We start from the raw sequence: 14864 nt of genomic DNA, 5'->3' as shown, positions 1-14864 counted from the left end.
AGTTCATCGGACTAATGATGGACAGATTATGAGTTTCAGGAGTTTAGCAAAAAATAGGCAAGCTTTAGTGCACTTTTCCCAGCGATCTTTCCCACTGCGTGTATCTGAAACTTGAATCCGTTTAATTTAGTTTTATACATTTTTTACCAAAATCTTATCCCCATCATAGCAACCTTCACTTTTCATCTCTTTGCATCCAGGAATTTCACAGTTCAGCAGGCATGCTCCTGCACAACAAAATCTAAATACATCTCCCTCCATCAAGCGTTTCCACCTCCAACACCCAAAAAGAGAAAGAGAAAGTGCCAACAACAACCTTCAACAAAATGTCGGACACAAATCTGCTGCAGCTGTCAGCGGCCTGGAGGCAGCTGCCCCGCCTGATGGTACCGTTCGACCGGCAGCTTTCCAATGCCCTCCGCACGTGGGCACCGTCCTGGCAGACGCAACAGCTCGCGAGTGAAACCACCCGCAAGCTGTTCGTGGAGCTGGTCACCTTCGGGGGTGTGAACCAGTGTCGCCGGTTTGACGCACTCGCCCGGCCCGTGATAAACGACCACGGTGAAGGTGTCGTGCCGCCGAGATTGTCAACGATTGTGGTGCAGTTTCTGGTCACCCGGTACGACGGTGGTCCGGAGCCAACTGCACTCAGCTGCTGCCAAGTGCGTGAGTTTGGATGTCTGCTGAGCACCGAGCTTCCGCTGCTGAAGATTGTTGACCTTGAGGTAAGTCAAAAGGGGAGGAAAAGTATCAATAAAGGTGGAGTAGATGAACGTATTGTGACTGTTTGCAGAGCGAAACTTACTGGCGACGGGTGGTTTGGTGTTACGCCGATGAACCACTTTCTTACTACGAGCACGATCATCTTACACCGCGCCGGTTCTGGAAACAGCACGGAGTCGAGCTCAAGCTGGCCCGCATGATTGAACAGCAGGATCCGGTGTACTGGGAGCTGGAGGGTTTGGAGGACACAATCAAAAGGGCAGCACCGTTCGTGAACAATCTGGTCGTGCAGCAGTTGCGCCCGTATGCGATGGTAGAACCGCTGGAAGACTACGAAGCGTACACGATTCGCAATGCTCCGGCCAATCTCTGCCACCATGGGTCACTGGTGGTGCTGGGGCATCTCGTAAATTTGACCTCCCTGTCGTTGGTGTTTGGTGTGAAGCATTGGAACAAGGCGTACCAAACCCGTTACTCTCACTGTTCCCAAACGGACATCGAGCAGCTTGGACTGTAAGTGTTACCACACAATGAAACCTTCTGTACGGAGAAAAATTTCATGTTTGTTCCCCATCTTTCAGGGGACTTCAAAAGTTGGTAAAGTTGAAAAAATTTAACCTCTCCCACACACGGCTGAATGCATCGAAACTGAAAGCTCTGCTGGAATCGCTGACGCCCCTCGGTCTGGAAACGATACGCCTCACACACTGCCATCTAGGCGAGGGTTGCGGCGGCCCTTTAGGACGCTTCCTGAGCCGCTTCGGCCCAACGCTTAAGCAGCTCGACCTCTCCAACAACCGGCTCGATGCGCCCGAGCTCGATCAGCTTTGCCCCGGGCTGAGCATCTACCAGGGCAAGCTTGACAAGTTGAACCTTGCCTACAACCCGATCGGTGAGGCGGGCGTGCTAATTCTTGGCGGTGCCATCAAAGGTCGAGCGCAACTGAGCGAGCTTAACTTTACCGGCTGCCTGCTGGGTGTGGAGGGATCGTTTCGGGTAGGTATTCGGTTTTTGGAAGTCCCACACCATCAATATAAGTTTCCCATTTTCGCGCTGCAGGTTATACAACTGCTCAGCTTCCACGCGACGCTGCGGAAGGTTTCGCTCAACTGTGTACCGATTAGTCCCGAGGGTGGCGACAAGTTGGTGCAAGTTTTACTCGAAAACAACCGCATTGAAGAGGTGCACGTGCGTGACTGTGGATTGACGGAGCGCGTACGGGCCAGGATCGGGAAGATTCTTCGGAAAAATGCAAACGCAAGACATCGATCGCGACGATCGGACGGGAAAGTGGCAACTCCGCCCATGGTGCGATCTCCTGCGAGCATGTTTCAGCTCGAGCGACAAGTCTTTCCGGTGCAACCATAGCTCCCCTGCACGGAAAACAAACAATTCCCTTACACTCACCAGCGACAAATAAGAGCATCATTTGAATAATTCAAGTGTCGGTACCGGAACCGGGTGTTGCTTGGCAAATTATTCAAAACAAATTATTCAATACCTTTACACGCCGCCGCTGGTCGGTATGAATATGATGTACCGCTCCGACGAGCGACGGGCGCACCTTCTTCTGCGGTGCCGTTGTTGGCGCCGTTTTGGGTCGGCGCACGCTCCCAAGGAAATGATACGTGCCATCCTCGCGTGCGGGATGAGAGGAAAGGCAGCGGCGATGGTGACAATTTATGGACTGGATTAGGAGCCGGCCACACATTGTGCCCAGGGGGAGAAGGGGGGGGTACAGGAGGCACCGCGAGTTATGAAATATATGAGCTGCTTTGTCAACTGGTGGCTGGTACGGTCGGTGTCGCCGTCGCCAGCCAGTCCGGGATGCAAATTACACATTGTTATTATTCCGAAAAGCCAGGATTTCCCCCCCCCCCCCCCCTACACACACACACACACACACACACACACGCTGTGTCTGCTCATTGTAAATTCGGTGTCAACCATTGCTGCCGCTGCTACGGAGGGAGAACAGAACCTTTTTCTTACCATTGTGCCCGGGTACTGGTACAAGGAACGGTCGAAGTGTCTCTATCTTTGGTCATGAATCTAACAATGCAAACTTAGCTACTGTGTTGTCACCGTTGCCCGTATCATGGTGTTTTTAAAGAGTGGCGCACAAATATACTACCCATCTCGTTCGCGTCCGAGTGTATGGTCGCTTTATAAACAAAAAAAGGGACGAGACAAACAAAGCCAAACGACAACAAGAAAAAACTTTCTCCATCCGATTCGATCCACGTGGTGTCGCCGGTTTTGCATGGCCCAGTATGAAGGGAGGAGTGGAAGTGGCCAGGCTGTAAGATAAGCGTAAAATATAATGCTTCCACTAATAATGCGCTCATTAAATCCAAAATTTGACAGTGAAATATTTGCATCGATAATTTATGCACCGCCAGCGCGAGCTTTTCCCGCCGCACGCGTTGCTTTTGGTGCGTACTGTTTTTGTGTGTGTGTGTGTGTGTTGTTAGACGCGCAGGAAAAGTGATTTGTGGATGAGATGGGTGGCAGAAGGCAGAAGCGTTGGTGTGGCCTTGAATTTGAACTCGAATGGCAGTATTGGTGACACGTGGCCTGCTGTTTTTCTTTCTAAACGCTCTCACAGGAAACACGAAAAATGAACCTATTTCTTTGTTTACTTTCAATCATGTTTTCCATTCAATCATTCCCATTAGAAACACAAACAAATGACCCATTTTTCCTTTTTCTATAATAATGTGCCACAGTGGGGCAGCTAAATGAATGCAGACTGGAATGAACGCTTTAATGTCATTAATTTGCCTGTGCTGTTAAGGTCCAGCTGCTCCTAATGACAGTTCATCACATTATCTGCAATTTTACAGCTATATGGGTTTCGTCTAGTTCAATTATTTAAAAAATAAATAAAAAGAAATATTAAGGCCGTGGGACATTGTCCGTACTCGCTAGTGTAACTTAAAATTTCACTAGCGCATCTGGTGGCGGCTGATCGAAGCATTTTGCCTATAAATTTGGAGCCGCTTCAGAAAATATGTTATTTTTCCACGATGTTCACTTAAATCGGACCAGAGCTATTTACTAAAAGGTAGATTTTCACATGTTCTACACGCATTGCATCCATTTTTGCATCGAAAAACGATGAAAATAATACTTTGTTTTGAGATCCGGCACGCACATTCCCTCGATGACCAAAAAAGACTTCCACCAGCCGCCGCCAGATGCGCTAGTAAAAATCCTAATTACACTAGCAATTACGGACAATGTCCCCCGGCCTTTATGCGTTTTAATTAAATGTTGAGCTCAATTTTAGTAACAATCTTAAAGGTAAAATATAAAACCCAACGCACACGATCTACTTTACACTGATGAAATCATGATCGAAGCTGCATTAAAGAAAAAATGATCCGGCTTTGAGGTTAGCTTCCGATTGGCAAATCGATTGAATCTTCCCGCTGCTGGCTGAGAAAATATTGTGGCCATAGAAGAAAACTGTATAAATTATTCATGAAATGAATTGGTCTACCGAATGAATAATAGCTTCATTCCCTTTCAAGGATGTATTCCTGTGTAGGGTAAGGTGCCTGTAAGATCCCATTGGTATGATTTTTTCCTATCCCTCCTGCAGCATGGGAAATACCGAGAGGTCTTATAGGGAACCAGCTTAAAAAAAGAAACTTTAAACCACACCAGTACCATCTGTGACTATGTTTCCATGGCTTGTTTGCAGCCAGTGCCACTTCCGATAAAGTGCGATCGCTTACTTTTCAACGAAGCAACACAGACCATCGTCTGGCAAGGTAGAATCATAAATTGTATAAATAAAAACACATACTCTCACACACATACACACGAACAGCTTCAATCGGCTCAACGTCTCTCATCGAATGCTAAAAGCACTGCCCGCCTCCACCGGCATTCCAAGCGTCGGGCGCAATGGGGAGAGCGAAACATTTTTGCAATAAACAAATAGTGGCTACATGAGCAAACATATGATATCGTGGAAAGAAAATGGAACCGGTAAGCTCATCATAAGGTTGACTTGGGTTCGCATTTGATTCTCGGAAATTGGAAACGATTCGAGACACGGGCACCGGTACTAAGCAGACCAGAGCATTACACAAGGCTTTGATGTGATGAAAAGCACCGCAAATCGGATCATAAGGCTACAAGGGTTTGTCCGATTTCGAGTATGCTATGCGTGGCTCATAGATACTTTAATATTGGACACATTCATCCCCGGGGCAACATGTACAAACATTAAAGTGCTTCCATGTTGTTGTTTTTTTATCGTGGATGATCATCATCACTACCGCAACCATTGAATTACGGCAGTTATTCACTTTGAAGACCCATTGAAGCAGGTGCAAATTGACTGCTTCACTACGGCGACGTAAACTACAATTCCGGCGCAACAAAATTGCCACGACCGTCGTGATCAATCAAGTGATTTGTGCGGGCGTGCGCTATTGTTGTGCGGCAGCGATGATAAACATGCGCTGGAAATTACGCAGCCTACGTGCGGCATTACCACGCCCGGTCAGCCATTTCCGCACGCTCCATGGTGCACAGCTCCGGTAAACCGTAGCTTCTGTGCCTTCATTAGCGCAGCACTTTTGATTGGAGCATGCCCATATCTCGCCCTGTTTATCTCGCACGCTTTTATGATCCTTTTCATACGGATCTTTGCTGGGGAGAAGTGAAAGGTATTAGAAGGACGAGAAGGGGGAATTATGTACCACATTTCCAGCGAGATGCATCAACGCTTAGAATGTGGTGTTGCGCATGGCGAAAAAAAAACGAGCCCATTTGAGAGATGTAAGATTACCGGAAATAAAAAAACAGATTCTTTACAAGCAAAGCCTTCCCCTCCCTATGCCTTTAAAATGCTTCACAAATTTTAACGGGTCATTGTCGGGTGGCAGAGAATATGAAGCTGGAAGATTTAAAACCAAATGAATACGATACGCAAAGTTTACGAGGTGATATTCCTGCTGATACAGTTGTTTGTATGGCGGGGGGGGGGGGGGGGGGGGGGTGAGTCATTGCACGTCGTCCTGGCTGTTTATTGAACGTTTCTTTATTTACTAACGTGCAGTAACAAATCTGTCTTAAAAGTGTGCCGTTAATTTCAATGAAAACCCCCACACCATATGGCTTACGAATGGGGATGGTAAACCATTTTTAAAGACTATTAAAGGTGCTCTGCTTACTTCCCGCAGATGACTGTATTGAGTAGGATTTTTTATTACTCGTAGGTATGGTAGTCAACAAGGACAGTCGTAGCAATTTCGCAAGCACTGTAAAGGAAACCAATAGAACTTGCTTTTATAGATGGACATTTTTTAGGGGTTTTTATTTTCTAATTTCTTCCTTTCCAAATCCATCTAAAAATACGTTTATTTTTATTATCTTCCTATTGCTTCTTCACAAATAAAATAAAATGAACAATTCATGTTAGAAATTACGTTAAAACTTAGTGAATGCGAAGTATATTGCTCCCAACAATCCATACGTCACACGCCTTAAGGTATGTAAAAAAGGTAATGTAATGTGCAACATGCGCCTAAATGAATGCAATGTGACATTTTTATCAACCTATTCTACATGATTCAATGACGTTTTAGCGAATATATCCTCTAGAAAAGAGGGAAATAATTCTTGTTCCAAATGGAATTACGAAATTCATCGGAAGAGACTAAACTAACAAGAAACTACAATGACTCTTGAAAGCTTTTCTCATTCATGTAGTGCCTACTTTAAGGCGTTCTGTAAGAAACCCAGGAGGGATGTTCGCTTGAACGTTTTAGATGTTTCGTTTGACTCTCTTATTTTCAGAAATTACTTCCTTTAATCGTTCCATGGACCTTCAAACCGAATGACGCACATCGTTTATTTTAAGCGACCATAATTATTCCCTTTAAAGTACAACCTTCTCGAAAACTACGAATCTACCGTAAGTAGAAGAAATATTTCAATGGACGACAAATTTCCCCATTTTTTTTTTTTTTTGCTTCCCACCTTCATTCGAACCAATGGGCGACAAACACAACGTTATAAATATCAATTCAGACTAGCTTCCCTGCAGCTTCCTAGGAAATCCTTTCGCCCCCGTACAACTTAAAGAAAGCCGAATACCTGGCCCAAGGTATGGTTGGCAAAACCCCCTCACGATACCAATAATCCCTTGTCACGGTTTATCGCGCACACACACACATATACACGAGCGCGCCAAATTGTGACCGTTTAATGTGAGCACACAATATCCCCCGGTACACCGTCAAACGGCTTAAGTTGAAAACAGCCTACGGGCGCGCATGGTTTGCTGACCGGGCTTTGCTTCTCGCATGGTGGAAGGCGTGTATGGTTTGTGGGTGACATTTCCCCCCCCCCCCCCCACCCCTTATATCACTCCACCTCAAATCATATTCAACCCTCGTGCACAGCACAGAGGAATGTAGAAAAAGAGAAAAAAAAACACCAAAACATTTACATAACAAAGTTTAAATTGAGCTTAATATGAAGCAAAATATCTCGACAGGCGTCCCGACCGACATGAGGGCAGCAACATAACTTACAACCCCTCCCACTCTTCCCTACCAAATAGGCGACGCAGTGACAACCCGGCTACCCGGCTGCCCAAAAGGATCCTTCCGAACATTATCATGCTGCGATGGTGGCAGCGGTTTACGGGGGGGGGGGGACACTCCGCGGCCAAGGCAACGACGCCCGGGAGCCGAATAAAAAATGTGCTCGGCTTCCTGGCAAAAATTGGCCTAAATTAAAATTCATTTCACCACAGCGCGCGTGTCATGGTGGAATTGAGGCAGGAGGGAAAAGTTTGTGTCACGACCGGGGCGCTATTACTAGCCCGTTGTAGGCGAGCACGCCGCAAACAGCGCGCGAACACGATGAACACAACAACAACAGCAGCGGGGGAAAAAAAGAAAAAAAAGGATCAACTCTAAACCCATTGCCCATTCAGTTGACCGAAATTAGATCAGGAAAAATCGTCCGCAGTAACTTTTTCCCTTCGCTCTCTCTCTTTCTCTCTCTCTCTCTCCGTCTCTCGGCTTGTCTGCTCGGGACAGGCATGTGTGGGATCTTTCCACTCCCTTGAGTATTTGGTGTCCCAAATTTTCCACTTTTCTCCGCTTGGTGCTTGGTGAAAATTTACATTTAATATGCTGCCCACTGTGCGCCTTTACGGTTGCGCCGTGGTCCAGGAAGGTACGGATCATCCGGAAGTTACGATTTCGAGACGGAACCCCGAGCAGTGTTCATCCTTTTCCGCGCGGGTCTTTGGCCACGGGTGTGTAAAATACCGTACGAGGGATGAAGTATGCGATGAATAACATGCATTAACGTAATTTCTCATCCCCTCTTGTCGAGCCCGCGGCCATGCCTTTGATCGCATTTCACAACTCACAACAACGCCTCCTATTTGTTGCCCGTCGCTCAGCCTGCCCGCCAGGATCCTCCGCCGTCAACTCAAAGATCTGGTGCGCTGCGGTCGGAAAAGGATTTTCGGCTGCCGTGATTTGCCATGGTAACCACCATTCACGCGTGTTACGTGCGCACTTTTCGTGCGCTTTCGTGGAGTGGAAACTTTTCCCTTCCACTACCTCCAGTGCATGCTGCCCGTCTCCTTGTATTCACATGTAAATTTGACAGATTTTCCCACTCCTTTCTCTTAGCTTTCCTTAGCTCGTTACCCAGCCCCGGTGAAGCCCCGTGGAGCGCTGTTGAAGCGATCGTTGGCGGCGTAGGCGACATGCGCCGGCTCTTCTATTCTGAGCGGTCGAAAAGTTATGCGGGCACAAAAATTGAAATCAGTGTAATTTGTAGCAAACTCAATTTGGCTGATGCTGGGCTGGGTTTGATGCTGGTTCTTTCGTGCCGTGTACGTATATGAAATGGCCTATGAGAGTGTGTGTGGTTTTAGTGTGACGAGTATGGTGGTGCCTTTGTGGTTAATTTAGCTGTAGGTTGTTTTTCCTGCCCAAAATTATGCTTTTATGAGGATTTCTTTTTTTGTTTCTTGTCCTATGAAAGTTTACAGACATTGCGGATTAAACCACAGTTTGGGAAAGGTTCAGTGGCTTTATTGGTAGTGTATGGTTCATTTGAATAAGTAGGAGTTTTTAACTTTTTTTCGGTTGAAAAGCTTCATCAAAAGAGCTCCATATATATTGATAAGTAATCACAAACTTAAATCCGACTAGAAGAAAGGTATTAATCCAATTATAGCGCATTCATGTTTTTATTGGTTGTTATTTATTGCAATTTTGCTAAATTACAATCAAGATTTGTCCTAGCTTCGGCTGGACCTATACTAAAATTGGAACGATACAGAGAAGATTAGCATGGGCACTGCGCAAGGATGACAATCAAGACGTAGCAACGCCTAAATGTATGCATGTTAAACCTCCTTCATTTCAATTTTAATAGATTAATACTTTACAAGGAAAATAAAAATGTCTGCAGAAAGTTCTTAACCCTAAATAACTCATTAAATCTGGAAATTTCAATTTTACAAACAATATTTGCCCCAGCTGTTCATTGATACACTCATTTCATGAAAATGAATCCCATATCAATCGCTACAAAACCATACAAGGCATGTAATTAAAGGTTGAAATAATCAAACAATTACACACAATGAAACGGGTAACGAATTACACAGCTCCAATTGCGTGACAGCTCAATTTGCCAAAAATAAAATGTCATTACGGCACACAAAACTCCCCCACTCACACCCCGACACACACACACACACAGGGCAAATCAATCAAACCGGCAAAACGATTTCGCGAATCGGAACACCTTAAAATAGACACAATCTGTTCATTCTTCTTTCACCGTCTTTTCACCGTCTTTTCACATTCACAACCGTTACCTTACCTGTGCGATGATATTGGTATGGTACAGAAGCAATGTAATAAAACCCACCACTTCACTGTTTCAATCTGTGTGCCTCTTTTCCAATCTAATTCACTTTGTCGCAATGTCTGACGATTTCCGGGACTCGCTGCTTTCATCTTCATTTCCCCCGTAGCAGCCAAACTGTTGACTTCCGCCTTTTTAAGTGCTTCTTGTCATGATCCCACATCCCCCTCCCGTTTACCCGTTGCCTGTAAATCCATTCACCCAGCTCGGTCGATTCGCCTGGCAAAGAATCGGGTCGAAATAAATCATGTCGAAAGTGGGATACACTTTTTCTTCGATCTTCGTCGTACGGTTTTGGCTTGTTTGCTAATTTCATTTCACTCATCGTCATCCGTCCGTCTGACAGCCGTCGTGGCGTGTAGCTGTATCTGTTCCGGCGGATCGCATCACGTTTAAAAACGGGCTTCCCAAATGCGAGGGCGTGGGTGTTTCCCACTGTCATTTCCATCTGCCTTTTCTAAACATCTTAAGAATGAAAGCTTTCTGTTTAAGACTCTGTACACACACACACTCATACATGGCTGTGCTTCCTCATTCTTTAGAAAGTGTTGCTCCACACACACACACAACACACACCACCCTCACGTACGAAGCGGGCATGCCTGTCCGTTGCCACATTCTCTCGGTCTGTCCTGTGCTCTCTCGTCTCGCCCGTCAAACAGCGAAGCATCATCAATCCAAAACGGGGCCTCAAAATCCATTTATCTTTGCCCCGCCGACCCCCTAGGCGGTGGAGTGCGTTTCGTCTTCACCTCAGGAATGTGTGGTCCATTCTTTCACGTCGCCACTTTTCCCTCTCATTCCCCGCGTACCACCAAAAGAAAAAGGATAGAAATATTTCGAATGCCGGAACAGTGCAGAGAAGGGCGGCCACCTTCCGCTGCTGCTGCGTCGGGATTCGAAGCTTCTTGTTGTTGTGTATGATGATTCGGAACACATCTTCTTCCCGAATGGCTAAAGAAGAAGGGATTTCAAAGCGGCAGCGAACGGCATGACTCAGAAGGATGAAATACATTCAAAAATTATTAAGCAACTTCCGGATTGATGTTAACGATGCTCATCCCGATGATGCTCCGTCAATCATTCGCAACGAACTGAAACTGATCCACTCAGTGCTTGGTTGCAGCGGTATGAAGCGCAAAAAAACACCCGTCTATGTTTTGAGCTTTCGGTGGCATTTTTGGGATGACTGTGCTGTACGATGAAGGCATATAACGTCACATTGCATGTTTTCTACCGTGCAGAGTAGAATTTTTAGTTTTAAAAGAATTCTTTAAATTCATCACCAACATAAGCTGTGGATAAAACGTTTTATTTTAAGCAATAATAAATCGATTAATCTTTCAAAAAGCACATAATGATATTCTAATTAAATACATTTAGGCGCCTACCCCTTATGACACATACTCCTACAAGTATGCAACTCGTATCACGAGTACTTGTTTTTATCAAAAGACAAATTAGTTTTCAACTAAAATGTTGCTCTATAATTCAAAAATTGTCGTAAAAAGCTCATTTCATGACCATTGTTTTATATAATCCGGATGCCTTCCATCCAGAGAATCATGCGTATTGTTTAAAAAATCATAATTCAAAAACTTTCACAAAGTAACTTGTCAAACGCTCAAATCACTTCGGTGAGCTGCTTATCTACCTCACGCTCAATGTTCCCACTCAAGTGTACCGCAAAACCGCCACAAAAGCATAGGGAAAAGCATATTCATCATCTTCCGGTCCCTAGGGCGCCCGGAGGATGACCCGCGCATATCACCGCAGCAACCATATCCATCATGGATCTACGCGCCAATCGGCTACAAATTTCCCCTCACAGCGGTTTGGAGAGCACCTTCAACCGGGCCTATCCCACTTGTACTGGGCACCCGAAAAGTCCCGAAATTATCATACACCATTAGCTCCACGGGGACGGCCGTGCTAGATGAACAAACCTGATCCACCCACAAACTGCCACAACCCACTCTCGCCCGATGTTGGGTTTCAAATGGAGGATGCAAAACAAGTGGCTGCCTTTTACCCGCCTCAGCAAAGGTGGGTAAATTATTCATGGCTAATCTCGACCAGATCTGACAGTTTCATTTCTATAAAGTGTGCAATCGACAGTAGCGGTTTGGATGTTGCTGTTTTTTTTTGCTACCGGTTGGTCGTTCATGGAGGGGAAAGGGAAGAGCAAAACGAGCACAACTTAAGAAAAACGAAGAGAGTGAAAGGAAAGAAAAGGAATGAGGCCACAAACTAAACCGTCTTAAGCATGAGTTACCCTAGCAGCTGCAAGAGCTTGTGAAAACAAATAAAGATGCCAACCAATCTTCGTTATTACAACATCTTCACCGACAAGTCCACTCTGTCACTAGTAGGCCTTGCTCGTTTCCCTGTTGCTATCCCTACAGCAACGTGTAGTTTGCCGATTAAGCGTTACTAGATTTTTTTCTTCTTCTTCTTCTAGCAACAATACAATGACAACAAAAAAAAATGCACTATAAACCGGTTTGAAACAAAGATCCGTCATCCACCTTCGAAGCTTATTTTCTTGGCTAGGGCGTAGGGACAATTGTTTCTTTGTCCGGGGAAAGATCACAAGTATCAGGATGGTCTTTATTTTCCTTTACCTCTCCCGCACTGATAATGATGATGATGAGGGTGGGTTTTGCACAATGTTAAACAGTGTGCTTTACACAACAACAAAAAAACAACAACATTGCACAAAAACAACCACTTCAAGCGGTAGCTTGTTTTTTTTTTTTCTTGTAGCATCCGAGATTTTCTTGCAATTTGCCGTTACCCATCAAAGCCGAACCATTAAGGGGCGCCGTTTCGTGGTGCACACAAAAACAAAAAGAACATGACATCAAAAGTGGCAGCAAAAGTCCTCTTTTCCTTTCGTTGCTTCTCCCACTTTGCAGAGCTCACTTAAAATCTGAATCGAAGAAATTTGCTGAAACTTTTTTGAATTCATTTGCACGATACGACGCATTTTTTTCAACTTCGTTCGCACCATTACTTTCGGCGTTCGTCCCAACGCCCACCGGTGGCCGAGTCGAATTGTCGCCGACAGCCGTTTGCTTCCCCGCTTCCGCAGTGTGTCTCTTACGGAGTGGAGCGGTCAGAATGATAAATTAGCATCATCCACATTTGTCTTTCGCTTTTCCTGCTGCTGCTGCTGCCCATCCGTCCTTCCGTGCCGCGGTGGAGAAATAAATGGGCGTAAGAAGAAGGAAACTTTTCTTTCATCTGCCCGAGCTCACCCCACTTCCTGTCCCGGGATGGGTAGGGTGGGTGGGGCAGGCATTACGCCGACGTCATTCACTCGCGAAGTGCGCCGTTTTTGCGCTCGATCAAACATTCTCTAGGCGGACTGGATGTCCAACCGGTGACATACCTTTAGGCGCAAAGGTTTTGGCAGCGAGATGCGTAAAAAGCGTACATCATGCAGTACACAGTGGATGTTTTCTGGCAGAGGTTATTTATTTCAGCTAGTCAGTGTATGCGAATTCTTTCATTTGACTTCACTCAAAAATAGTGGAATTTTAGTAGCTTCTGGTTTTATATACACGTTTGACCATTCATAGCGCCTAAAAGTATGCATGCGATTGTACTTTATTTTTCATTTACATTTCAAAACCCTAATCAGAAAACATTGCGCGTAAAACAACATGTCTGCAGCTTTTAAGCAACTAAAATTATTACACTATTAGAGTTTGAATAATATTCTGTCTTGACCAAAACCTACAACACACATCATCCCATTGTGATTCTTCCGCCATATTTCCACCTTCACACTATCATCTGGAAACGAGTCTCAGTGCTCCGATTCCACACTGACCAACACCGCGAGCCTGCTTAGCAGAGCGCCTCACTGGGCACCGAAAACGAGCGAGAAAAGACCCAAGGAAATTCGTCACTCCCGGCTCCCGCCACGTCGGCTGACAGCAACCGGTGCCTGGCGAACTATAATTCATTATGCAAACAAAAGCCACTTCCCGTTTCCGGTGTGCGCATCTTGACGAAAGTTTTGCGGCTGGGTGCTTTTAGTGGCCGAAAGAAACCACACTGCTCGGTGCCCGTCTCACTATCCTCCTGCCTCTGGCCAGTTAACAGAAACCACTGGTAGGATGTAAAAGTGTTTTCTCTGGGCGGTTTTTTTTTGTTTGCCCTTCTTTTCTCTTTCACTAGCAGAAGCATCTGCTTTTCCACGCGTTAGTGTTGCCCAGTAAGGGCCAGGAATTTGCCGTACTATTTTCCGCTTGTTTTCTTGCCTTTAATAACACGGCCCATGAAGCTCACCGAGGGATAAGCAGAGCGAACGACACCGAGAAGGAGTATATTTTAAGAGAAAATATTTGCTACTGCGGTCAACGAAATACAATTAAATCCCATCCAATTCACCACCACCCAGCGTGCAGCCCGCAAGGTGCAGGCACTTTCAGTTTCACTAATTAAAAGTGCGGTGGGACAGAAGCTGAGAGGAATGTGATATTGTTTGCATCTTTACTGCCCAGCAAGGGCAAGGATAATGAATGACAATTTTTACCGCCCAAAGTCATGCATTTTAATAATGAATTAAAATCTGCAGTAAGGACAACGGTTAATTTGAGCTAGAAGAAATTTAATTATAAATAAAGCCTCACGGCGGAGGTGCTGGTACAGGAGTACATGATACACAATCAACTCCATTCAATTAACCCCAATAGAAGCAGTTCACTTGTTTGCCTCTGATCAACATAAAACCATAGCTTCCAGGTAAGGTTTTACGGAAAACAAGTTAAAGTGCGGAAACAATCACCCCTGCCACCACGCACCATCGTCACAGCGTGTACGCTGTCAAACTTTATTTCGAAATGAAACGATTTGTTTCAACCGATAGACACCATCACGCCAATCGTGAGTGATAAACAGTTTACGTCATGTTTACGTCAGCGTCGCTCGTACCCGCTCGTCGTTGTTTGGCGTGGTGGAGCAGTGTTCTTGCGCCCGGGAAGCACTTGAAGCTGACAGCGATACGCGGGTGTTAGTTCAACCGCAGTTCACACTTTTCAATAAGGTTGTTGTGCTGTGTCTGTGTCTTGAAATTAAATGGGAAATGTTGAGTGTAGGGAAATCAGACACTGGTTTGAATTGGCGAACGGTTGAATAGGGAGGGAAAATGGTTGCTTTAGCTTTTGAACGGCCGATTGCCGGTTCTTGGAAGAAAAACGCCG

At 45.4% G+C, this 14864-nt stretch overlaps 1 protein-coding gene and 1 non-coding gene across 2 annotated transcripts; both read left to right on the top strand.

Moving 5' to 3' along the window:
- The first annotated feature begins 283 nt into the window (after window positions 1-283).
- On the top strand, window positions 284-2589 carry LOC120953427 (uncharacterized). Its single transcript, XM_049605153.1, has 3 exons — window positions 284-725; window positions 794-1236; window positions 1305-2589. The coding sequence occupies exons 1-3, from the start codon at window positions 327-329 to the stop codon at window positions 2089-2091; spliced, it is 1629 nt and encodes a 542-aa protein (XP_049461110.1). The 5' UTR covers window positions 284-326; the 3' UTR covers window positions 2092-2589.
- Window positions 2590-9013: 6424 nt separating this feature from the next.
- Window positions 9014-9120, top strand: LOC120954302 (U6 spliceosomal RNA). Its single transcript, XR_005751675.2, has one exon. It is a non-coding gene; the product is annotated as a U6 spliceosomal RNA (small nuclear RNA).
- Window positions 9121-14864: the final 5744 nt, after the last annotated feature.

The sequence above is a fragment of the Anopheles coluzzii genome, chromosome 2 (assembly GCF_943734685.1).
Source record: "Anopheles coluzzii chromosome 2, AcolN3, whole genome shotgun sequence".
NCBI lineage: Eukaryota > Metazoa > Arthropoda > Insecta > Diptera > Culicidae > Anopheles > Anopheles coluzzii.
This window is presented reverse-complemented; position numbering and strand designations above follow the sequence as displayed.